General features: G+C 37.5%; 2 protein-coding genes across 7 annotated transcripts in view; one reads left to right on the top strand and one right to left on the bottom strand.

Annotated features, from left to right (window-relative positions):
• The window catches only part of syn2b (synapsin IIb), a 365,015-nt gene that overhangs the window by 7,946 nt on the left and 329,562 nt on the right, over positions 1–27,507 (bottom strand). Inside the window, exons 9-11 of the mRNA XM_073072112.1 lie at positions 24,734–24,836; positions 7,710–7,859; positions 4,158–4,224 (exon numbers count right to left, since the gene is read on the bottom strand). Of these exons, the coding sequence (XP_072928213.1) occupies positions 4,158–4,224; positions 7,710–7,859; positions 24,734–24,836 (320 nt within the window). The remainder of the gene's footprint in view (positions 1–4,157; positions 4,225–7,709; positions 7,860–24,733; positions 24,837–27,507) is intronic.
• LOC140741761 (metalloproteinase inhibitor 3-like) overlaps positions 1–27,507 on the top strand; it is a 125,122-nt gene that overhangs the window by 37,320 nt on the left and 60,295 nt on the right. For 3 of the 6 annotated variants that reach the window (XM_073072117.1, XM_073072122.1, XM_073072116.1), the window contains one exon: positions 4,094–4,354. The exons of 2 other annotated variants lie outside the window; for them this stretch is intronic. The gene's annotated coding sequence lies outside the window, so the exon portion shown is untranslated. The remainder of the gene's footprint in view (positions 1–4,093; positions 4,355–27,507) is intronic. One more of the 6 variants, XM_073072118.1, reaches the window with a different exon arrangement.

Below are 27,507 nucleotides of genomic sequence, written 5' to 3'. Positions count from 1 at the left end.
TAGTTATAGGAGAGCATACAAGGGATATTGATGTAAAAGGTATAAACTATTACTAAATTAAAACACTTCCCAAGTACTTTATTGTCTATAAAGCACTTTGTGAACATAGGTGCTGCAATGGAAGTCTTCACTTCTTTAGAACACTTGCTGTAAAGTAATAATGTTTGACCTTTTGGTTAACTTTTGCTACTTGCTATAAACCATGAAACTGACATTAAGTAAGCTTTAGACATATGAGTATAATCAAACCTGTTAAATTAGAATCAGTTTAAATAATACAATTCGGGAGCTTTGCAATTGTAAACACAAAATTTTGCACTTTCTGCAAATAATTAAGATGATCCCAAGCCCAGTGAAATCCACTAGCTGCCTTCCCTTGTATCTGTTGTCTGTAGCATGTTTAAATAAAGCAAGTTAAAAAGATCATTTTCATACTTGAAGCACAGAACCATATTTGCAGCATTGTATTAGATGTGCACCTGTTGTGCAGCCCATTTCCTAACCATTTAAATGTGTGTGCAATTCTTCATCTCCAGTATTCCATTCAATTTCTCCATGCGCTCTCTTCTGGCTGGGGAACATAAACATTCCTTTACATATCCTAGCAGTGAAATTGATCATAATGTTATCACTTTTCCATAACCAAGAAGCTTAAGGTGTTTAAAGAGCCTGTATTATCCCATTCACAAAAGCAACTAAATAGCAGTAGATCTGAATGATACATCAGATGGTTTGGTGTATATTGAATGCTCATGGTGGGAATTGAAGTTGGGGAGGTGGGTTATGGTGTACCAAATTACCATTGTTCACAGTAGAGTTGTCATCATAGACAGTAAAGGGACTAAAAGTGGAGTGACTTAAAATATTGAAAGACATTGAGGAGGTTTGAAGGGGAGTATTGGTTTGTATTTAAAAGGGAGTTATGTTTGTGTATATATGAGTTTGCATTTTTTAATGTAAAGTAGTTAAATGTTTTATTATATAGAGGGTAGGGTTTTTATATACAATTATATTGTTAATATAGAGGAATAAACTTTGTTTATTCTTTTGTTTTACATTTTTTTCTGTGAGGGCTTGCTTACAAAGAGATCGGAATTTTTTGCAAAGGATGTTTTGGATTCTTAGCATGGAGATTTAGAGTGTTTTTGATGTGTCATGGAAACTTGCCTAGAACTTCATGTCCAGTCATTGGTGCCAAATGCTCTATATGTTGTCTGCAAAATACATTACATATAAGAGCTTCTGTTTCTTTATGAATAAGTGCTTCAGTACAGAAATAAGTTAACCTGCACCGCATCATATATGAACATAGTTTGTCCTGCCTTTAAAGTATTTCAATTGTAGGCAGTTCATTCTGCCCCCCTCCCATTTTGGAAGTTAATATTAATGAAGCAATAACTTGAGATGAAAACAACTGCTTTTTCATAATTGCCACCCGTTTCAACTTTGTAATGCTATATATCTTACTAACGTAACTTCTACGGCAGTTATACATACTAAAATTGTTGTGTTGTTATTGCATTTACTTGAGTATGATCTGTGAAAAATAAAAGTACTATCATTTATTAACATTTCAATATTAAAGTAGACTAAATAATTAGATTAAGATCTTCACAGATTTCAAAAATCTGTAAGAGACTGTACATATATGTACCCAATCCATCTTTTGCATAGAATTTTTTTAGCCATCTTGCCATAATTTTGATGCTATCTTTTAAAATATTGTTAACAGATAAGGGTATTGCATATCTTAATTTTAAGGTTTCAAAAATAGTTGGCTTCTAAAGTTTCAGTGATACTAAATCAATATATCATACTTATTGAGAAATGTAAGATATCACATGTGGTATTAGAATTTGCTAATAAAACCCACAGTGTATTTCACTCCTGAGCAGGATTTACATATTTTTGGTTCTTCAGCTCTCTTTAATTTTTACATAATTTGCATATTCCAGCTTCCCAATTGTTCCTCCTCCATATTTGACAATTTAAAGTTTTACATCCATTGATAGATTAAATAAGGATTCATTAAATTTTCCTAATAAGTCAAACCTAAGCTATTTGTAACCTGAGGATCTGAAATGAGGCATGATTTGATTAGCATTACTCATTTGCCCTTTCAACTGAGGAATTAGATAAAGTTGTTTTAAAGCTATAAAACTGCTCAAAGGATAAAGTTCTATTGGTTATTAAAAGGTTTAAAAAGTATAGTTTTAAAGAGTAATTTTAAATATATTTCAGTTTTATTCTTGTTACAGTCTAACCTGATCATCAGGAAATCAGCATTAAATTAATTGTTAACTTTTTAAATTAAAAAAACATCCCAAGGCACATCAGAGCAACAAAAAATATTTCTTATTCAACGCCTGCTTTTTATATGTGGCTTGACTGGAAGCCAGTGAAAGTTAGAGAGTAAAAGGGTAATGACTGAGCAGGATTTGGTCTGAACTAAAAGGAGTAGATTGTTGGATGAGTTCAAGTGTACAGAAAGTAAAATGTTGGAGTCTAGCAAGAAGCTAGTTGTAGATCAACTGAAATAGCTTAGATGGGTGATTTCACCGACATAGCAATATCTGGTCTGACTGATGACACTGTTATCTTAAAGTCTAGTATGACACCAAACTTGCAAGCAGACCGGTTCAGCCTCAATAGCCAAAGAGAGCAATGAGCTTCCATTTGGGGCCAAGTCAATGGCTCCAGTCTTCCCCCTTTTTCATTTGCAAGTAGTTTTTATTAACATAGTATGGATCTCCATAAACAGTCCTGATAACTTAGAGACAATAGAAGAATTGAGAGAAGTGATGGTGTTGAAGAGTTGTGTTTTGTCAGAGTACATATGGAAATTGAGATTGTGTTTACAGCATAGCTTTACTACTGCATAATCAATGTTATTTAATTTTCTCAAAAATGTTGCAGATGATCTCTTTTGCTGTCTTGTATGATGGCGTAACTAAACACAGCAATTTTATTAATTAAACTGTCATCACTTGCTTTGGCTTAATTTTATAGTTGCATTGTTCAGGAAATTAAATTCTCTGCCTTTTGGTACTGATTAAAAAGTACCATGAATACAAACATCCACAGTCAATAAATGTTCATCTCAGAAAGTGTCCAGTGTGTACTGCAATAGTTAACTACAACTAGGAGACAGAGGCATATTCATTGCAGTAAATGCCCTCTCGACTACACCCCTAAATAAGCCGGAGTTGATTTACACATGATTGTTGATTCATATAGCCAAATAGCGTGTCAATAAGATTCCAATATAAATAGTGTCCACTTGTCTGAGAAAGTCAAGGATGCCTAGCTCTGTGGAATTGTCTCTCACCAAAGAGCTATGATTTTCAGGACAAGAAGAGGAGAGTCACAATAGGCAACAACAACAACAAAAGAATCAATTCAATACAATATTACATAAAACTTATCCAAGGTTACTATTCTATGCAATGCCTCTTTTGAGCTGTTGGTGTCATCCTTTGCTTAAATTACTCGCGAAAATGAATCGGATTCTGTAAAGCATCCCTAAATTAAACTGATTCATTGAAATAAAATGTCAAAGTTACAAGATTGACAGATGGGGTTACCTTATTTCAGAAACTAAGAAAAATATGGATGAAAAATAATGTTCCAGTTGCACAAAAATAAATGTTAGAATTAACTCAAAATTGATAATATAAAGTTTAAACCGTTTAACTGACTGTTGCCTGTTCCATTTAATTCCCATGCATAACAACAAGTAGCACGAGGTAAAAGCAAGGGATTAATTCTGAAACCATTCACCTCACAACATAAAATGCTTTGAAACACCATATCTATCTATTGAATGAAATACAGCAGCAATGGACTCCTTATAGGCACAATTGTGTGTATGGGTTACAACACCGTGTCTCAAACTGCAGTCCCAAGGTCACAAAGTGTACAATAAAACGTAACTATTAATTACGAGCACAAACATTGACAAATAAACATCAGACAGTACAGTTGACACTGCATAGAAAAACACAGTCCAGGTCAGCACTGAAACACTGCCAAAAATTGCACAGGATTTTTTTCTCTTTTAACTAAAAATCACCATCCTCTTATTTTTTTTTAGGAAGCCTGGACTTGTTTTGGTCCTACTGCAACGCCATTACAGTCGAGAATATACTGTAAACAACCTTGTGGTGGAGGTCGCTGCTGAGGAAATGAGCCTGGTTGAGTCTGTGCCTCCTTCAAACTTCCACTCTGCAAAAGAAAGATTGAAACCAAAATCAGTCACGCTTTTGCATTGGTGGAATTAATCAGAGGTGCCGATGTCCTAGCAATAACAATGAAAGCACAAAAATATGACTGTCATCTCCCTACCTGGCTAAGGGTAACTTACTTCGGATATAATTACCATATTGAAGTACTCAGTGATATTGATTTAAATATAAGAGAACTGATCTAAATATATTGGGTCTATATTTATGTTTATATCTACTTGTCTCCATCTGCAACTTGTTTTAAAAAAAATCTACATTAGGCATTCCTTTGTAGATGAGGACATCATTAGCAAAATATATTGCTTACTCTCACCTACAATTGCCCAGCATCTCTATTCTCTGTACTAGGCATATGTATCCTTTCATTCTTTTATCTAACATCATTATCCCGTCATCCAAGTTCCCTGGGTCTGTTGTCTTGCCTTTCATCCTAATGGGAATATGTTGAAAAGGGTAGAAGTACTCAGTATGTCAGGAAGTATCTGCAGATAAAGAATCTGGGACCTTCTGATGAAGGGACCTGGACCTGAATCTCCAATTGTTTCTCTTTTCTAACCTGCTGAGTGTTTCCAGGATTTTCTCCTTTCATTTGGTATATAGTGCTATCTGGCATGCTATTATATTGGCACTTATTGATAAATAGTTTTCTCATTGGTGTTCAGCCTGAATTTTGCTGTGGCTACTTGGTTCCAGAATTCATTACTGTCTTGATTCAGACATGGAACTCGCACTATTCCATTTTTGAATAATTTCCATGCGTCATTTCAGACTTACCTGCAAGCAGCTGCTTCATGTCCACATTTATCTCATGATCTTGAAATCAGCCTTACCCAAATCAGAATTTTAATTCCCAGTCCAGCCTTATCCTTTTCTATAACTAACTTGAAATGTATAGAGTTATAGTTGCTACATCCAAAATGTTCTCCCACTGGCAGTCTAATCACTTGATATTATGCATTCCCTAAGACTAGGTGACAAAATTATGAAGTGGACAGTAAAAAATGTTTCTCCTGAGCTGTAATGTATAAAACCATAAGGCAAAGCTTTTAAGTTAACATCATACAACACAACAATGAGCCCTTTTGGTCCACCTCATCTGTGCCAACTATTGCAATCCTATTTGTCTGCAGTAGGCCCATATCCCTTTGTACCTTTCCTATCCAAGTACCCATCCAAATACCTCTTCGTCATTGTGATTGTTTCCACTTTAAACATTGCAATTGGGATTTGACATACAAATTTTATCCAAAGAGTGGATGAAACCTGAAATGCAGTGTGGTGGTGAGAAGATGCACAACCTTGTTTAAAAGAAGTATTTATTGCTCATTTATTTATTATTATTATTCTTTTTGTATTTGCAGTTTGTTGCCTTTTGCACTTTGGTTGCTGTCTGTCCTGCCAGTGCAGTCTTTTATTGGTTCTGTTGTGTTTCTTGTATTTACTGTGAACGCCAACAAGAAATTTGTTCTCGTAATTGTATATGGTGACATATAGCGTGTACTTAGATAATAAATCTACTTTGTACTCTGAGCACTTTGAAATCTTTGGCTTTGAAGGCTGTTGGCTGAATGTTGGGAGATGTGATTATTATAGATAAGTACTTGATGCCCTGCATTGATATATCGAGTCGATGTGCCTATCTACTTGCTGGCACAGTGGCACAGCTGGTGCTGCCTCAGAGCTCCAATGACTTGGGCTCAATCCTAACCTCGACCACTTTCTGTGTGGAGCTTGCATATTCTCCTGTGACTGCATGAGATGTGCTTGGTTTCTTCCCTCCTCCCAATGACATGTCATTTGGTAGAAAAATTGACTACTGTAAATTTTACATCTCTATGAAAATACTGTAGGTGGTTGAATCTGAACAAAATGATGGAAAAGAGAATAGTTTATAAGGAAAATTAACGGGGAAGTGTGATTGTTGTGAGAGCTGGCGTAGCCTTAATGGGTCAAAATGCCACCTTTTATGTTGTAAGGAAATACAGAATATGAACTACAATATGAGTGGTTAACCAGCAAAATAGGTCTTAATTAAACTGTTTCTAATTTACATGGCAAAGTGCTTTTGCCCATGTTTACACATGTAGGTAGCTGCGGTTTCCAGAGGATATTTCTTGCGATGGCAGAAGATGCCAGTGCCACTGATAGGTTTGTTGCTCTGGATTTCCAACACTTGCAAAATCTCTTGTGAATTGAATTGAATTGACTTTATTTCTTGCATCCTTCACATTACGTCTCCGTTTGAATGTGCAATATGCAAATTATAGTAATTTGTAATAAATAGTATGTGCAAAAAGGTATACAACAGAACAGTCAATGTAGCTTAGAAATATAATTGTGTCAGCGTGAATTAATCAGTTTGATGGCCTGATGGAAGAAGCTGTCCCCGGAGCCTGTTTGTCCTGGCTTTAACGCTGCAGTACTGTTTCCCAGATGGTAGCAGCTGGGACAGATTGTGGTTGGGGTGACTCAGGTCCCCAATAATTGCTCGTGCCCTTTTTTTGCATCTGTTGCTGTAAATGTTCTGAATAGTGGGCAGTTTACATCTGCAGATACGTTGGGCTGTCGGCACCACTCTCTGCAGAGTCTTGCGATTGAGGGAAGTACAGTTCCCATACCAGGCAATGATACAGCCAGTTAGGATGTTCTCAATTGTGCCCCTGTAGAAAGTCCTTAGGATTTGGGGACTCATGCCGAACTTCTTCGACCATCTGAGGTGAAAGAGGCACTGTAGTGCTTTTCTCACCACACAGCTGGTATGCATAGATCGAGTGAGATCCTCAATGATGTGTATACTGAGGAACTTGAAGCTGTTCACCTTCTCAACCCCAGATCTATTGTTGTCAATATGTTACTGATAGGCTTGTTTAAATAGATAACACAGCTGCTTTAGGTTCATAGTACATTTATTATCAAAGTATGTATACATTATACAACTTTGAGATTCATCTCCTTACAGGCAGCCACAAAACTTAGAAACCCAAAAACACCCATTAAAAAGGCATTCAAACACCCAGTGTGCAGACTGGAAAAAAAAACAAATTGTGCAAACAATAAAAGTAAGCAAATTGAAAATGGAATTGTGAGTTATTTTATAGAATTATGTGAATAATGGAAAATGAATTGTTATTGTATATGCCATATAAATATATTTGCTATATGGAATCTGATCTTCGATTCCAGTTATTTTTATACATATTTAAAAGAAAATAGGAATTGGACACCGGAGGCCTAGTACTAGGATGATATTGTTTCTGACTGCTTGATACTCATAACAAAAGGAAATTAGGTTACATGAAAACTCTAAACTTAATTATGGATGCCTAGTTGCATAACATCAGCAGGTAATTCTGCCATATGAATGTTGCTTAATGAGTTAGGTTGCTATATACTGTCCTTTAAGTAAGTGTAGTCGGTAAAAAAACAAAAAAAGCCCCTTGCATAACTTTTTGCAATGTTGCTTACCTGTGGTTGCTGTGTAGCAGTAGGTCTCTGAGGTGATGGAATAGGTGTTCTTGGTATTAATAGATTCATTTTGCCTAAAACCAGTTCAGTTACAAGTTCTCTGTCTTCAGCCTGGTGTTCTCCAATCAGTGGCATTGTGCAGTCCATGACCTGTAAAAGAGTGCAAATGTGCACTAGTGAGAAATTGTGTCATACCATCATGTATCCTTGTGAAAGAATGTAAATGTTTTCAAGTATTCCATTATTTAATCTACCATGGGGTGGCATGGTAGCATGGTGGTCAGCACAGTATCAGAGACCCGGGTTCAATTCCCGTCACTGCCTATACGGAGTTTGTACATTCGGACAGTGACTGCATGGGTTTCCTCTGGATGTTCTGGTTTCCTCCCAAAGTCCAAAGATGTACCGGTTGGTAGATTGGGGGATTGCTAGGTGGAGCAGCTCGAAGGGCCAGAAGGGCTTATTCCATGCTGTATGTCAACAAATAAACAATAAATAAATAAATTAATCAAAGACTTCTCTGATAGATAACAAAGCTAGACCAACCAGTCCATAGTCAAATTGTTCACATTTACATTTTCACTTGATGTGTAATTCTGTATTGGCAACACCATTCTATACTGTTTGCAAATTGCTATGCACCTGTTCCATTGTCTTTCAAGAGCTTTATACATTTTATGCCTCAGACTAGTTCCACTAAGTAATTAATTTTCTCTACCCATCAATCTACCTCAGCCATCAATTAACCTTCTTCATACAAATATTAATTATGAACCTAAAAAGAAGTCACCATGGCCAATAGAATATTTAATCACTTTTAATTTGTACTGTCCTCTTTTTGAAAGGCATTTCTTACACATATATTTTCTTTTTGTAAATAGGATGGGTCAGAGTTGTTCAATACCTTTACCTTAAGTTATTCAATGAAGTTATTCAACATTTTTGCCAGCAATGGATTTCCGATTCAGATAGCCGAATGTCATCAGTGACAAGAAATAAGGTTTTAAAATTATTTTCCAGAATCCAGACATCACTGGAAAAAATAGTATTTATTTCCTATTCCATGACCTGAGTGAATTGCTAGGTTTTTAAGTGTTAACTAGTTTTGTGGGCTTGGAGTCACATGTAGGCCCCCATCAGGTTAGGGTGGTAGGCCTCCTCCCCTTGTTGAACTATGTAGATTTTGCAACAATCCAGTAGTCTCATGACCATCATTACTAAGGTCTGAGTTTCTTAAATTCCAGATTGTAGAGTGAACATATTTACCCAATAATTTTTTGATCTTTTCACCTAATAATTGTCTAGTGATGTCAGTGAGTTGCAACTATCAGTAGTTTCACATCATTGTTCCCCAGATGCTCTATGTCTGAAATATGTGCTGGTTAGCTGGTTGATTGGCTGCTGCAATTTGCCCATTGTGTCTGTGGAGATTGTGGGTGCAGCATGTGGGCAGTTAGGGAGAACGGCTACAGAGAAGTTGATGTTGGAATTTGATTGATGGTATTATTCCAAGAGCTGGTATAGACATGATGAGCCAAATAGTCTGCAATGTTGTATGAAAACATGACAGTGTGCATTTGATTTAAACTAGTGCCTTTAGTATTTCACTGCAATGTCCTTCAGATTAACTATACACAGAGACAAAGACAGATGGCTGAATGTTCCTCTATATGTTATCTTTAGCTATGATAGAACAACCCATGGCTGTTTTAATTTTCATCTCTTGCTGACTGGTCATTGACCTGTATCTCCACTATCTGAACCATGCCATCTTTTTGCAGCTACTATTAGGCTGGAGGTATAGAAGCCCGAAGTCCCATAGCACCAGTTTCAAGAACAAATTCTTCCTTTCAACCATTCGGTTCTTGAACCAACCAGCAAAACTGTAATTGAAATTCAAAGTAAATTTATTATCAATGTTCATATATGTCACCGTGTGTGGCCCTGAGATTTGTGTTTTTTTTAATGGCCATCAAGAATAAATCCAAAACACATAATTGAATCAGTGAAGGACTGCATCCAACAGGACAATATGCAAAAGATAACAAACTGTGCAAATACAAAAGAAAAAAAGGAAATAATATAAAATAAATAAATAAAGAATAAATACTGAGAGCATGAAATGAAGAATCCTTGAAAGTGAGTCCATAAGTTGTGGGAATAGTTTAGTGATACAGATCAGCAACACTATGACCACTTTGCACTAAAAATGTCTTCTTTTTATTCTAATTGTGTTTTTGTTTAAATTGTGCCCAATTTATGTTTAATGCATTATTCTTGTGAATGCTGCCTGCATGATGGTGTGTTCCTGTGATGCTGCTGTTAGTTGAGTCTTTCATTGCATCTGTGTTGTGCACACATGTACTTTATATGTATTTTATTGCTTGATGCTTACTGAAAGCCATGGTTTGCTCTGTTTGGCTGCTCTTCAATGTTTGTATAAATTCCCTTTCTTGTACTTTCCCATTGACGAATTACCTCTCTGTGTATTGGTTACATTGGTTGTATTGCTTTAAAATTGGCCTTGTATATTTCCCTTGGAGGTTTACTAAACTTCTGCAAATGAGTGCCTGTGACCTCTTGAGAGGGTTTAGAAAATGTTCTGATACATCAACAGAACTGCTTATTGGGATGAAGAAATAAGATTAAGGACCAGGTTTTGAGGGTGAGACAACAGGTTCTAAGACATGCAAGGCCATGAGAAGAGTGCAAGAGATAGTAGTAGGCTAAACAAGAAGACCAGGACATCAACCAAAACTATCTGCACTACAAATGGTCCTTAACATAACAAGAGAGTCTAAGGGTTTCAAACAGTATAATCAAACAAAAATGGACTAATCTGTAATTAGAAAGAATGATACAAGACCGAGGATAGTGTGAGACATGGGAAGATGGTTCAATTTAACATTTTTCCTGCACTGGATCTAGATCCCAGAAGCGTCCTGCCATTGTTGCTGTGAAATTTGACTAGGTGTTTGTTATCAATGGAGGGAAAGTGCTGTGACTTTCTGCTACTTATTAAACCGACAATAATGTAGCAGAGAAGCTGAGGCCTCATGGCTCATCAGTCCCTCATGGGAAGGTAGACCTAATGCACCCTCACTCTTCAAGGAACTGTAGCAGTTCCTTCACTAGATCTCTTCCCAATCTGCAAGCTGCCTACAAAGTTCAAAGTACATTTATTATAAAAGTATTTAGTATAAAAGTATTTATTATACCATATACAAGCTTGAGATTTCTCTTCTTGAAAACAACCAGAAAACAGAAAAACACAATAAAATCCTTGAAATACTCTATACCATAAAGACCATCAAACATCCAACTAGAGGAAAAGGAACAAATCATGCAAACAATTTTTTAATAAGTAAAGAAATAATACACAGAACATGAACTATGGAGTCCCTGAAAGTGAGTCCACAGCCATGGAGCCAATTCAGTGCTGAGGCAAGTGCTGATGGCTGCGGGCCATTGCTGCAGAGACAATTCAGCACTGAAGCAAGGAAAACCTCACAGAATATTGAGCTAAACACTGGTTTGTACTCGCCCCTCAGCCTCAATGCCTTAATTTTTAAAATCTGGCTCAGTGCTTGAAATGGATAAACATCCCTGCCACTTCAATCTGGTCCAAAGTCTGCTCAACAATAGCTGCCATGGCCGTACCTGACACCACAAAAATACCAGGTTGTACATACAGTTCTAATTTCCAAAGGGAAATTACAGGCTGTGCATTGCAGTGATTGTAGTCCAGAAAAAGTATATTCTGTAGAATAGATAGTAGTTTTGTTAGATGCCTGTAAAACATAGCCATGTTTTCTTGCCAGTGCTATCTTGTCAGCAATTGTGCAATTGCCATAAAGGTTTGGTGACTTAATTTAAATTGGACCAGGCCACAAAAATAATCAAAGTTGTACTAAGCAGGTGTAATTAAACCGTGGCAACCAATTTTTTGGCATACTTGAAAAATGACCTCATTAAATGAAACATAAGCTGTTAAGAAGAAACTAACTTGGGTTAAATGATGCAATATATTTTGGAAAGGCAATTATATAGATGTACATCTCTTTTTAGCAGAGTACAACACAATTTTAAATGAATGGGAAAGCCTGCACAGCATTGATAGAATACACCATATTTTTTTATTGACAGAAAGAAAACAGAATGGGTTCTGTCTAGAGTATATTCTCTTTACTGTCCAATATTCCCTGCATGTTTGTCTGGCCATGTGCTTAATACGAAATAATAAAAGTAAAAATCCAACCCCATATAAAGTTGTAAATCAAAGATGCTTTGAACTTTATTGTTATGAATTTTGAATGAAGGAAAATCAAACAAAGATTTTATCTAATAAAATTTACAGTCGTGATGTGCATGATTTATTTAAATATACAGTTTATGAGCAATAATGAAAAAGACAAGCACTTTATGAAAGACATTTTATAATGTCTACATATTACCTTTACTTTGGTGTTATAAATTTTTGGGAAATAACTACTGTCTATTGTTAATGTGCTGGCTTGAACCTATCATTTCTGCACTGTGGTCTAGGAATTATTCCACATTCTTCAGCATGAAACAATGCCATAGTTCTTCTTCCTAATGTTGTTTATGAAAATCACATTAAGAGTAAACAAAAATTAAGTTTTAAAGTTCATCAACATTGTTGAGTTTCCCTAAACTGACATTACGTAATACGTTGCAATTTCATGCATACCCCATTTGTACTGCAGCAGGTACAAACTTAATAGTCAGGGTCAGAAAGGAATATGTCCCCGTGGAAACAATTCTCTTTCCACAAATTAACAACTGCAATGTTAGATATAGTAGGATATGGGTAGCAGAGAGCTTGGAATAGGTCCGAGAGACATGGCAGTATGATGAAGGGCAGTGTGCATAAGAGACATGTTTTCTATTCCCAGGACGCCAAAGGGAGCTGTTAAGGGAGGGAGCTGTAAGTTCATGAAATTGGTCTCTTATTGTCTGAACTTTAGGGGATTCTACACCCAGTCTGCCTGCTATGATAATTTGTATACAAGTAGATGAAGTCTTCCCTCTTTGAGTACGGAGCTTGGCTGAGCTCCTAATGTAACAGTAAGTAGCAAACTGTGAGGTGCTGCAAACATTTACAACAACACTCTGGAATGGACCTGGGCCTAATGAGCTGTGAGTAATTGTGGCAAAACAGTCCAGGTACTTGTGAAGCTGTATTCAAAGGGAAGTTGGTGAGGACAAACTTAGTATTTGAATGGTGACCATTTAAGTATCAGTTATACTGGGAAGGATGTTAATATATTCTGCTCGTTCCGTGAATAAATGAGAACTGTGATATTTCAGACTCATGATACTATTGTAAATCTCCCTGCAGCAAAAGCTAGACCATTGCCAACTATAATCAAATACTTGAGGTACTGCAGATCCCATCTTCAAACAAGAAACAGTTCATCCTGACACACTTCATGTCATAGTTGGGGTTATCAACCAGTCTTGTTTGAAGAAATCCTTGCCCATTTATCATTGGCATATAACCTGTAGCACCAGAGGTCCCAACACACTAGACCACTGTTATACTAAGATAAGGAATGCCTACTGTTCCATGCCCAGACTGCATTTCGGGAAACCTGATCACTTGGCTGTCCTTCTCCTACCTGCATACAGGTAGCAGAGGCTAAAGAGCAAGGCTCCAGAGATAAGGACAACAAAGAGGTGGTTGTGGGAGGCAGAAGAGTGACTATGGGATTGCTTCAAGTTGGTGGACTGGACTATGTTCAAGGACTCCTCTGTGGATCTGAATGAATGCACTATGGTTGTTGTGGACTTTATAAAAACAGTTGTAGACAAGTATGTCCCTGCAAAATCATTCAGAGTCTTCCCCAACCAGAAGCCCTGGATGAATCATGAGATCCACAATTTGCTAAGAGCCAGATCAAAGGCATTCAAGGCTGGTGACCAAGAAAGTTACAAGAGATCCAGGTACGATCTCCGGAAAGCCATCTCACTGATGAAGCAGCAATTCCGACTAAAACTGAATCAATGAAGGATGCTCAACAGCTGTGTTAGAGCTTGCATTCTAGCGCCTCTTATAAAGTAAAATCAAGTGACACAGGCAACAACAGGGTTTTGCTTCCAGATGAGATCAATGCCTTTTGTGCTCACTTTGACCATCAAAGCATGGAGGAACCATCATGAACTCTCACAATCCCCGATGATCCAGTGATTCAGTTTCTGAGGCCCGTGTGTGAGCAGCCTTCGAGAAACTGAATGTACAAAAAAGCATCTGACTCAGACAGGGTACCTGGCCAAGTACTAAAGGGCTGTGCTGATCAACTAGCTAGAAGTTTGAAGTTAATAACTGATCAGGGGTGATTGACAAGTTCGTGGCCTAAGGTAGGAGATGTTATTAACTTCAAACTTATTGCATAATCACTCAGAGTTGACCTGCATGTGCATGTAAGGAGAGCAGTATAACTCATCTCCTTCTACCCTAGGCCCCAAACTTATCAATCACCCCTGCTGTGGACACTTTCTGGAGGTCCAAGATCTGTATGATCCATGACCGCTGGACTATGTGTGTAAATGTAGGAGGGGACTATATTAAAAAATAAATGTGCTAGGTTTTCTAAAATTGACTCCTTCTACCTTAGGCCACAAACTTATCAATCTCACCTTGTATACATGGGGTAGCTGGAGCACCAGCATAAATCTCAGAAGCCTAGATCACCACTAGTCTTAGCTTCTCAACCTGAAAACTATTTCTTCCCAATATTTTTATGAATTTGGATTGTCTAGAAATAGCTCTAATATTTCCAAGTCTCTCTTCTATTAATGGAGTTTGCAATTCCTGCCACACCAACTGTGATAAAAATGTAATCAATCAGAATTGTAAAACAGTACAGCTTTAGGTTATGTGAAAGGCATTAGAAGGATGAATGCTGAAGGGATGCTTCTGTTGCCTGGAAAACTAGTAGCAAGATAAGGGAGCAAACATTTGAAAGAGTGTTCAGGACAAATTTCTTCTCTCTAAGCACTGTGTATGTTTTTGAATTGTGTACATCAAAGAGATGTGGATGCTCAGTTGTCCAACATATCCTTTTCCACAAAATATTCAATACTGCCAACCCAGGGATTACAGCAGAGGTCCTTTATTCTGGATAATGAAAACCAGTTGCTGGCATATGTTACCTTCTCACTTTGGGAGGCCGATTAGAAAGATATATTTTTTAAAATTAAGAACCCAAAATGTTAAAACAACTAAATGTTGTTTACACAAGAAGGAATGAACAGTACAGTGAAATGTATATTTATTTAAACTTAATAAATTAAATGTTTAAGATGGCACTAGTCTTCCCTTAAGGATAAACTTTAAAAAATCTATTTTCTGAACCCTCAATATGGCCCAGTTTCTTGGCAAGTTGCAGAAGAGAATCTTTTAAAATGTAGACTGCCATTAGGACAATTATCTGTACAATTGCAACTGACTACATATTCCTTTTAACCATACTAGTTAAAAAGAGTATGCAGTCAGTTGCATTTGTGCAGGTATATGATGTTGCTGATTCTTGACTTACTCATCAGAGCACTTGAGCTAATCAAAAACTATGCTCCCATCTTAAATGTCTCAGAGGTAAACATTATTCAAACCCACAGCATTCCCTCAGTGACTGGCTCAATGTCGTAAAACTTCAGTTCTGAATGCTATTTGCTTACTTCTGTTGTTTACACAATTTGTTTTTTTCTCTCTCTGTACATTTGATGTTTGACAGCTTTTTTTAAAAATAAGGTTCTATTGGGGTTCTTTGTTTTGTGGCTGCTTGTAAGGAAACAAATCTCAAGGTTGTATAAAGTATACATACTTTGATAATAAATGTACTTTGAACATTGAGACCAAGCCCTGCTTTTGATCTCTTCAAGACAACCAGTGAAAGTTTGCACTTGGTTAATTATATGAGTGGCTATTTAGAGGCCCCATAGGCAAAATATGTAAACAGGCTTTGCACTGATTGGCCTCAGAAGCAGCTTGCCAACACCAGTTTCCCATACAAACTGCCCTCCTTCAGTAGATTCATTTTGGCACAGTGCCTTCTATCAGTGATCTATGCTGGCAGATGTACAGTAGGTATACTGTTTTAAATGTTGCTGGCTGAAGCTAAATACTCCAACAATTACTAATTAAGTTAGACCTCAAACTTTTAGGCAAAGAATGGTACATTCCACATCACTTTATTTCCTGTATATAATGATCTGATTATTGTGCTGGTTAAACTCCTCTAACCTGTTACATGGAACGCTAGTGAACATTAAAATCTAGGCATAAATGATGTGCATTCTACAGCTGTGGTATAGCATAATGCTCATCTTGTTCTGCTAACCTCCTACCTCATTCGTAGCCTTCCACATTCAGTTAAACCCCTACCTCTTTGATCTCCCCTCTCTTTGATATGAATATAGGAAAGTAGGACAGGAAGCAGGTATTTGGTCCTTTGAGTCTGCTCTGTTATTCAATATGATCTAGGCTGATCAGCCATATTCAATGCCCTACTCTAGATTTCTCCCCACATCCCTTGATCCCTCTAGCAATAAAAAAAACTAACTTTTCTTTTAGTATTTTTAGTTATATGGCTTCAACTACTTTCTGTGTTGGAGACAGCCACCGACTTGCCAATCAGGGAGAAGAAGATCTTCTTATCTTGGTCCTAAATGGGTTTACCCTTCTCTTTCGACTGTTACCCAGGTCTTTAATTCAATGGCATTGGAAGTCCTTCCTATATCTAATCTGTCCAGTTCTGTTAGAATTATAGCCGACTGATCCAATCATTCTTCATATGTTACTTTCACAATTCCAGCAATCAATTTGGTGAGCCTTTTTGGACTTCCTCCATCTCAGGAACATCTTTCCTCAAATAGGGTGACTAAAACTGCACACAGTATTCAAGGTGCTGCCTCACTGAGACCCTGTAAAATTGCAGTATGAGATCCCTATTCCTATATTGAAACCTCTTGTTATAAAGGTGAGCATAAAATTTGCCTACTTAATCAACTTGCATACTTACTCATTCACTGGTATACAAGGGCAACCAATTTTTGTTTCACTGTTTCTCAATCCATTTCCATTTACTGTAGATAATAATTTGCCTTCTTATTAGTCCAACAAAAGTGGGCAACTTCACATTTATCATGAATTGCTTGGGCCCCAATATTGATTTCTGTGGTACATTATCAGCTTATGGTCTGCCATTCAGAAAAACATTTCAACTCTTGCCTTTGGTGTGTAGAATCTGGGATGAAGTTGAGGAGAATGTGGGGAGAATGAAATGGGTTCAGTGTAGGCTTGGTGTGAAATAATGTGGGACTTGAGAGGTTAATGGGTTGTTGTAAGTATCCACTGAGCGTGTGGTATTTGGTGAGGTAGTGGGTTGTTAATGTAGCAGAACGGATGGCGTCGGGCCAGGAAATGGGACAATGCAATCGGTCCCAGCTCGTCAACCGCAACGCGTCCTATATTGTCCTGTGGTAACTGTACCATGTAGGCATGTAGAGGCATTGTACAGGATGTCCTTGTCCGTGTAGGCATGTAGAGGCATTGTACAGGATGTCATTGTTCTAAGAAGATATTTATTGTTCTCATTGTTCTAAGGGGATATATAAGGGGCCAGGGGCTGTGAGGTGCAGAAGACAGGGAGAGGACGACATGCAGTCCGTGGAGAAAGACAACAACTAGCAAGACCAGAAGGAACCCCAGGTGGGGACGAAACATCCCAGGTGAAGACCGCGTTCGCTGGCGTGGGTGCTTCATCACACCTGTTCCTGGCCCCGTATGAGTCGTGTGGGAGTGGGATTAACCACACGTTGATAAGTATTGCTTGTATCGGGAAAAGGGCAGTTGCACAGCCGTGGGTAGTTAAGCTATGCCGCTTTCCGCAATGAAGTGTCATTTATGCTAATATTTTACCTTACCAATAAACAAGTGTAATACTGTGATCTGGTGTACAGTCTCATTCTTGTCGCGGATACATTTTCTCTGATACCACGGTCCTGCTTGGTCGGATAGTTCCGTCCATAACAATTGGCGCTGCGAGCAGGGTATCAGGATGAATTTGTTCCGCCGCAAGAAGGAGGCCACTCCCGAACAGTTCCTTATCCCCGGCTGGACGGATAATTCGGCCGGGTTCGGGATGCTGGCAAATACATTTTCTCTGATACCACGGTCCTGCTTGGTCGGATAGTTCCGTCCATAACAATCTTCCATCTCTATCCTTGTCAAAATATTACACCAAATGGATGTGCATTAATATTGCATGCTAATTTCTTATGAGAACTTCCTGAAAATCCAAATACCATAATAGCATCCATTGGTTCTTTCTCAAATATTCTGCTGTTTAGTTCCTCAAAAAATACACAGAGATTTGCAGCACGATTTCCATTTGATGAATCCATGCTGATATAGTATGATTGTGTTGATCTGCTTCATGTCTTTGCTATAACATCTTTTATAATGTAATTCAGCATGTTCTCCACCCACGATTTCAGACTGACTGGTCTATCATTCCCTATTTCCCTAATGCATCTAGTTTGTCTTTTTCTCTTAAAAGAGGCTACATTAGGTTAATAAAACAGGATAAGTAAATCAGTTGTCCAGCTGCTTTTCTGTATCTGTTTCCCCTTGACTTAAGTAGAATTCTCACAAATGAAAGGCATTAAGATTAGCTTTTTTTCCCCTTCCAATACACCAAATGGATGGAAACAATTATATGGCTGCAAGACTCATCTGTTTTTGTTCATAACTATAGTTTCACAATTAAGTATGCCAATTATCTAGGGATTGGTCATTGCCTCTAAAGGCATATTGAAAAATTGGTTCCTGGCAGGCGAGTGGAACTTTTATTTCTGAATTTATTCCTGAACTGGCTAATGGAAAATGTAGTAGTGCATTTGGCCCTCAACCTTGTTTGTTGCCGAGTATGTCTTGCACTCTCTCAGTCTTTGCTTTCTTGCTATATCAGCAATTGAGGTAGGTTAAGCTGAGGAAAGGACTTCTTGAAAAGGTGGGGGTGAAGGGTGTTGGTTGGGTTCCCCACTCCCATCTTCAAAAAAAACTACAGGTTGCGTAGGGCTTAATGGGGGAAGGGTTTTTCATGGCAGAGGCTTATGAGCATTAGTCATCAAGGTAATCTAGGTGAGGACATCACCAGTGGCACTTTTAATAATTTGTAGTAGATGTCTGTATTTCTGGTCCTCATTTTATCGACTTTTGTGATTACATAGGAAAATTGGTGTCTAATTTCAATCTCCTCTGGGGCAGACAACCTTTAAATATATTAAGTCTTTTACATTGTTGGCTTATTGATTGTCTAACATCTTGGAGATCAAGACTATTTGTTAGCGTTGAAGATCAGCTGTTGTGAATATTTGGGGAACTACCTATAAGTCCCTCCAGGAGGACCATAACCTCGTTATAGGTTTTGGAACTTTGTGTGCTTCAATGATCCAGAGAGCTATGCCGGCTGGAGCCAGGGCCTTGTGCTTTGGCTTTTGATATGGTCACCCATGTCAAATGGGTCAAAGGGTAGAAGCCAGACTAAGAGTGGTCCACTGGTCCTCGGTGTTTCAGCTCAGGGCTAACAACCCTGACTGGTCAAAAAACAATTTTTATGTAAACAGCAATGATGAATCCCCTTATATATAAATGGAGATGGAGGACCTTCATTGCTGCCCTAAATACCAGCGGTGTCATGGGCAGGAACTAAGTAACAATGAGTCACAGAGGTGGGGTAGGTTTGCATTCATAATTTTGGGGTATTGATTTTTCAATTGGTGTCATATCACCACTCAGGATAGGATTGCATATGAAATGATGGTGAAAGATGGGGGTGTGTATATGGTTGGTGGTCAGAGTGGTAAGAATATTGGGTCATGTCAGCAGCTCTGTGGATCTGGTTAGGATTGGGTTAGGCAATTATCATACTTCAAGAAAGCATGGGAGTTAGAGAGAATGAAAAATATCAGTACACTTTTGGAACAGATGAAGTCCAGCAATTCTTTCTCATTGTGAACACTTTCATGTACAAACGTAGAAAGCCTTATGGCTTGCTTCATTGTCATCCACTTAATTGTTCTAATGGAAGTAACCAATACCTCAGTGTAATGGAGAAGTACATATATTTAAGTGTGAGTAAAAAGTGTAATAACATCAAATAAGAAAGTAGCACCAAATCATTGCTGCAAGTTTAATAAGCACTTTCTAGCATTTAGCAGATGTTACAACATGGACAAGAATGAACAAGTTTCTAATTTATGCAAGTCCATAATGACCTATCTGATTATAATTAGAAAATCAAAACACAAGGAAACTGTCTCATTTATGGCATAATGTGATTTGAGTAAAAAAACAAATTAACTGAAAAGCTAAGTGGATCTACCAATAATGAGGAGGAAAATAACTGGTAGAGTGACAATCCTAATGCAAGAGTATTTCATAGTCAATACAGTTGATTTTACTGTTGGACTTGTACTGGCAAAAATTGATCCAAAATCAAAACAAAACAATTACTGCAAGTCTGCGACTACAGAGTTGTTATACTTGCCTGGTACACCCTCTGCTCCAATGAAATGATTATTCCAAAGAGTGAACTTCCTTATTTTGATCCTTTTATTAGCAATTAGCAAGCATATAATCTTGAAGCAATATTAAGTGGTATTAACTGGTAGCAAAGATATGACCTCCACCAGTCCCAAGACACAAACTACCATGAAATGTTTTGGGCTCCTCATCTAAGAAAAGATGTGCTGGCATTGGAAAGAGCTCAGAGAAGGTTCACAGGGATAATTCCACTAATGAAAAGGTTTTCATATGAGGAGCATTTGATAGTTCTGGGTCTGTACTCACTGGAATTTAGAAAAATGAGGGGGGATCTCATTGAAATATTTCGAATGTTGACAGGCCTAGACAAAGTAGTTGTGGAAAGGGTGTTTTCCATTGTGGGGAGACTAGGACAAGAGGGCACAGCCTCAGGATAGAGGGACGTCCATTTAAAACAGATTAGTGGATAAATTTTTTTAGCCAGAGGGTAGTGAATTTGTGGAATTTATTATTACAGGCAGCTGTGGAGGCCAGGTCGTTGGGTGTATTTAAGGCAAAGCTTGATAGGTTCTTGATTGGACACGGCACCACAGGTTACGGGGAGAAAGCCGGGAAGTGGGGCTGAAGAGGAGAAAAAAAGATCAGTAATGATTGAATGATGGAGCAGACTCGATGGGCCAAATGGCCTATTTCTGCTACTATGTCTTATGGTTTTATGGCAATAAGTAAAAATACATAACTTATTCCCTTCACTTTTACCATTCCCTCACTACTGTGACTAGCTATCATAATGAACGTGTGGCACAGAACACATGATTCCTACAGTATTGATAGTTGATTATCCACTGTATATTTTTCTGCATTCAAAAAGTGGGACTAAATGCTTCTTGACCTACTACATTTGAATCTGGGGAGTGTGTATGATTAATTAAAAGGGTTTCTTTCTAATTAAATACAAACCACAGACTAAAATAACAGTTTAAATATGGAAAAATGTAAATGGCTGACGCCCATACTTAGGTTTTAGAAACATAAGCAAATTAAATTTGAAATAGGAGCTTCATGGATCAAATTACATCAGATTTGTAGGATAGAAGCAGCCATTTAGTCCCTAAGTCTGTAGTAGCATTTATGAGCCTTCTCCAACACTATTTCATTTAACCCTGTGAGTGTACTATTTCAAAGCTTGTAAAGTGACATAGAACTCATGAGAGGTCAAAACATATAGTGATAAATGTGCTACAATAAATTCAGAGATTTAATTTTTCAAGCAATCTGCATAAACCACTACAGTTATACCTACATAATACACAAATGGAAAATAAACATTGTTTGACTGCAGGCATTAGGAACAACCACACTACACAGAAATTTCATTGCCTGATTTACAAGGATGGAGGAGAAAATATTGTTGGTAGAGTTGCAGAATAGTCTGTCACACCTTAAATATACAAATTTAAAATGATAGTTGTTGTTAGGTATAGGTCTGACAAAGAATTAAGTTGGGACTGATGGCCATTAGTTGCTATGTATAAAGTCATTTGTATCACAATACTGCTAGACTATTCTTGATTTTCTAAAATTCAGGACAGTTGTAAAATATTGGTGACAAAATGATAAAAGTATTTTAATTAGCTATGGAGAGGTATAATTGAAGTTGTATACATTATCATTGAATATTTTGCAGGTACATCAGTTGACTACAATTTGAATACACCTATTTGTCTTTACTTAACTTGATTTTATTGGCCTGATGCTATAAAAAATACTTGTTTCTTTATTGATTTCCATTGAATCTTCTATTTTACCTATTTCAAAAACAGACAATTGAAGGTAATTTAATTTATTTTTGCACTTTACCACAAAGTCTGGGAATTTGTCATTTAATCTACTTAGTAATGTATAAACAGTAACATGATGCATGGACATAATAACTTAACTCAATGTATCTCACAAGTTTCAAACTCCACTCAGTGATCACTTTATTAGCTGCCTCCTGTACCTGATAATGTGGCTACTGAGTATAGGGACGTGGTCTTCTGCTGCTGTAGCCCATCCACTACAAGGTGCGATATGTTGTGTGTTCAGAGATCTCTGTATTAACACCTGCTTGGTAATACAAATGTCTAATCGGCCAAACACGTGGCAGCAACTCAGTGCATAAAAGCATGGAGTTATGGTTAAGAGGTTTAGGTCTTGTTCAGACCAAATATCAGAATGGGGAAGAATGGACACCACTGTTGCAACACATGGTTGTTTGAGTTACTGTTGCCTTTCTGTCAGTTTGAACCAGCCTGGCCATTCTCCTCTGACTTTTCTCATTCACAAGATGACCCCCCCCCCCCACAAAACTGCTGCTTACTGGATTGATTTTGTTTATCGTGGCATTCTCTGTAAACTTGAGAGACTGTGTGCATGAAATTTCCAGTCAAGATGGTGACAGTGTACAACACTCCTTCGGTTGACATCTTCCAGATAGCCCACCAAAATGTCTATTTTACTTATTTTATGTCTTTTTTGCCTTAAATGTGTTTCTGGGACTGTTAGACCCTGCAATTTACAGTTTGGAGATCAATTGAGTGATTCAGCACTTTGCTGTCTCCAAGAAGATTCTGTGAAGCCAGCGTGTACTTGGATGGCCTCGATGCGAAGGAACTTAGAGATGGGGCATAAGCCGATGTTTGACTGTATGACGCCAATTAAAGCATCGAGGAAGATGACATTGAGGTAAATGCGTAAGGCGGGTGAGAGTTTAGTGCTGACTCCCTTTGATCACTGCCAGAGAAGGAGTCCGTGAGCAGTCTATCTCTGTGTGGCTTATTGTGACAGGCGGGTAGGACTCTGTGCTTGTGTGGCGTCTCTCTCTTTCGATTATGTCAGAGGATGTTACCGCGGTTCTGATTTATGAATTGGACTAATATGTTTATGGACTGTGGGCTTTTCAGACTTACAGTTTTTATATTCTGTGTTGTTTGCCAGTTACTTTTTCTTTTTGTTGTGTGAGCAGAGGGGGTTTGGGAGTTAATGTTCTTGTAGTGTTCTGTTAGTTTTTTTGTGTGGTGGAGGGGTTATTTGGGGGTCGATGTTCTTTTTGCATTTTGCGTGGGGGAGGGAGTTTGGGGTTGATGATTGAGATGCTGTTCTTTTTTATGCAAGGGGTGATTTTATTTTTCCTCTCTGAACAACTTCCACATTCTTTGTTCTGTGGCTATCTGGACAAAACGAATCTCAGAGTTGTATATGGATACATACTTTGGTTAAAAAAAATGAACTTTCGAACTCTTGAAAATCCCAAATGATTAGTAGTTTCTGAGCTACTCAAACCACCCCATCTGGCACCAACAATCATTCCACAGTCAAAGTCACTCAGATCACATTTCTTCTCCATTCTGATATTTGGTCTGAACAACAATTGAATTTCTTGATCATATCTGCATTCTTTTATGCGTTGAGTTGCTGCTACATGATTGGCTGATTAGACATTTGTATTAATGAACCAGTGTACCTAATAAAATGGCCATTGAGTGTAAATGGTTTCATTTTAGGAGAAATTGCAACACAGCTGAATGCTATGTGAATAGCCCTAATTCTGACTGTGCATTGGAGAAGAGAACCATTCTGAGTAAAAGCATGAAGGTGAGACAAATAAGGGAGTCAATGATGATTTGTTAGTAGGTGTAATGTTGTAGAGACTGGTTGAGATGCTTTGGAGACTCATGAGACTGCAGATACTTGAATCTGGTGCTAAAAAAACAACAAACTAGGTGAGAAGCCTTTTTTTGGTTATGCTCTGGCTATGATTGGCTTGATGGCAGTCTTGATGAGTTCAGGAAAGCCAGAAACAAAGGAGGAGGACAAACAACTCTTCAGAGTTGTTTTTGTGCTGCAGATTGGTAGTAACCTGATTGCAGAGAACTAAACAAGGAGTTGTAGCAACAGATTCAGGAAGAAATTAATAGTTCAAAGTTTATGGAAACAAAATGAATGTACAAACTTTGTAGTAGCTTATAATGATGGAGTGTTGGTACTTTAGGGAACGTCTGGAGACAGTAATTTGAAAGCAAGAAAGTATTACTAATTGGCCAGTTATAATAAAAAAAACTTCTCAATTAACCTTTAATAAATTTCACATTCTAAAATGCATAATGACCACATCATGTTATTGGAATGAGTTTACATAAAAGATTCGAGTTGAGGATCACATGGCTTAACTAGTCCTGGGTAATATATTTGTAATTTGCTGGATATTTATGTTTGTTTTAGATGGCTACCAGTGACAGAGTCTGCTCAGTGGTGATTAACCATAATTAATTTATACTCTTACCGCCCTTAGAGTGAAGTAATTAACATTGCCTTTAGAACTAAATCTGAGAATGCAATATAATATATGTATGGACTACTGCAAGAAGCTTATTAGTGGTTACTTTGGACTTGTGATGCCCTCCTTCCTTACCTCAATGATATAGTCCTTCCCATCCTTTCCATGGACAGCCTTCACAGCACAGATGTCCAGTCCACCAAACATTTCAGAGCATGCATCAACCCAAAGTCTGTACCTGTAATAGGAGAAAAGTATATGATGTCTGATGGTTTTTAATTTAATATTTTAACTATGCTATCGTGTAAAGCTGATCAGAACTACTTAAGCAAAAAACTTCCTGTGTAGCTCTGTAGGAGCGTTTATTGCTTGTCATAGAAAATTTGTAACACAATATGAGTGTACAGAGCTCCAGTGTACAGAGACAGAAACTTTAATCTTAAATCAGACTGGAGTTAGTTTAACTGGTGATGAGGCAGATGATAAACTGTCTAGAGGAGGCATGGATGTGCCACAAGATTTCAAGTGGCAGAATCTACTGAACAAATGGCCTGTAACTCTTATGGGTATCCAGCGATTATCCTGATTTGGATTGGCAAAGAAGACTCAAGATACAGAAAAATATTGAGAATAGACTTCTGAACCTTTTTTTATTCCTGATCTATGTTCTTGCCAATAAATTGACATAATGCTTTCCTATTTAATACTTCTCATTGAAAATGGAATGGGGTTCTGATGCATGTTGGGAGCATAATCCATTTATACAGTTCGTCCATAATCCCAAAGCATCATTTAACAAGAGAAAGAAGGATCTAACTGTCTTCTGATATTGTCTCTGGCCTCATCTAATTGTCAGGTTAAGATAACTATTGACAATAATAAATATAACACACTTGCCATTTTAAACAATTGATAACTTGCCTTCCATCATATAGGTTGGGAATTTAAATAGCCCAAAATGATCTACAATATACTGAAGGATAGCAAACTAATTAAGAACAGAGCTTTAGTTGTGTGCTTTAATTAATTAAAATACTAGACAGTTCACCACAAATCTGCTTGCAGTGATTTTTGCCAGACAGCTATTTTATAGTGTGCATACAACTCGCACAAAATGCTGGAGGAACTCAGGCCTGGCCTGCTGAGTTCTCCAGTATTTTGTGTGAGTTGCTTGGATTTCCAGCATTTGCAGATTTTTCCTTCTTTATAATGTGCACAATTGATTTTGAAAATAATAGACAGGGCCATCCTCGACTTTCACTGTTACCCTGTGGCCACTCTTAAGATTGTGTGGCTCCAAAAAGTCTCCTAGACTGAGGCCCTGGTCAAAGAGTGTGTACTGTCAAAAAAGCTTTTCAATGTTTCTAAATGTCCTAAATCATTAAAAACATGTAAATAATAAAGTAACGAGCAATTATTATTTTAAAGAAATAGAATACATTCACTTAAAATTTTAACTGATGAAAATTACCATTAACTTAATTCAATTAATTAAAATAAAGGAACAGAGTAAACATTTTAATACGGTGGGGGGGGGGGGGGGGAGAGAGAATGACTCCATTCAAATTAATGGGCCCACTCTATGCATACCATACATTGGTTGTCACAAAGCTCCTCAGATATGAAGTCTACAGTATCTGAATTCTTAGCTCAGTAATTTACCTGGACCTTGTGAAAAGATTGGGAGCAGTGCAAGAGATCACATGTGCCTATGTCTGCTCTGCAGCATGTTCTGTGTTTCTATGCTTCAGTGTGTTGAAGGGGTGTTGACATGTGCGCTGCTGTTACTGGTAATTCCCCATGGAACTACCAGATAGCCGTCAGAATGACCCAACCCAATAACTTAAAAAGGGGCACTGACAAGAAATGTTATTTGCTGATTATTCTGGCAGCATTATGTTAACAATGTGACTGCAGGCACCTACCTTCAGAGTTGTATATTTTACCACTTTGGATTAGTTTTCAAAGTAAACTTCCTTAACTTACTTTACTTAGCTGCAGAGTGTATAGGGATACAAAATGATTGATCAAGAAAGAAAATATTATTGATAAAGAAAATTGTAAACATTTGTTTGAGATGCTTGCAGGTTTGAGGTAATTGGTAAAGACGACTGTTGGATATAACAAGTTGAGATTTCTGAAATATTACATTTCTTCTTAGCTGTGGGAAGGGCTGATAATAATTTCATGGATATGCTCTGGGGTAAACATAAGCTGAACTGTTTCTCTACAAAACTCTTTATCCCTCATTTATGCAATGTAATATTGGAGTATGGCATATCATCTTTCATAATTTTCAAGAAAATTGGAACCAGATGTTTTGTTGCTTTGTTAATTGAGCTTAAAAGTACACAAAGCATTGGACTTGCATCATGATAATTACTTACAAAATAAGATTTTAAAAATGTTAAGGTAATTCATCAGTTTGAATATAAATGTACCATTAACAAATTTTAAACAATTACTGCTATTTTTTTCCTTGTGCTTGTCATCTCTGCCTATTCTTTTCTCATCATGTTTCTTATTGGCTTTTGAGCTATTGCTGATGGGAAGCATTAACCATTCTAAGACTCTTTAGACGTTTAGCCCTTCCACTGCCACAATATTACCCAGTTATTGCTGAAAATTAAACAGGGTTTTCACTGTTGTACTACTAGCAAGGTTATAGTGATGGAACAACAAAAAGATAGCAGTTGGAATTGCATCTGAAAAAATATAAATATCCTCAAGTGCGTCTGATTCTCCTCTATCTCCCTATCTCTCTGTCCCCATCTCCGTACCTCTGGGATGGGGTATTGTTGGTCGAGATGGGATAAGATTTTTGCCAAGAGTATGACTGTAAAGCATAAGAGCAGGATTAGGCCATTAAGTCCATCGAGACTGCTCAGCCGGACAATCATGACTGATTA

Source organism: Hemitrygon akajei, chromosome 19 (genome assembly GCF_048418815.1).
Source record: "Hemitrygon akajei chromosome 19, sHemAka1.3, whole genome shotgun sequence".
Taxonomy (NCBI): Eukaryota; Metazoa; Chordata; class Chondrichthyes; order Myliobatiformes; family Dasyatidae; genus Hemitrygon; species Hemitrygon akajei.
The sequence above is the reverse complement of the archived record's forward strand: the minus strand, read 5'-3'. Positions and strand labels throughout refer to the sequence as shown.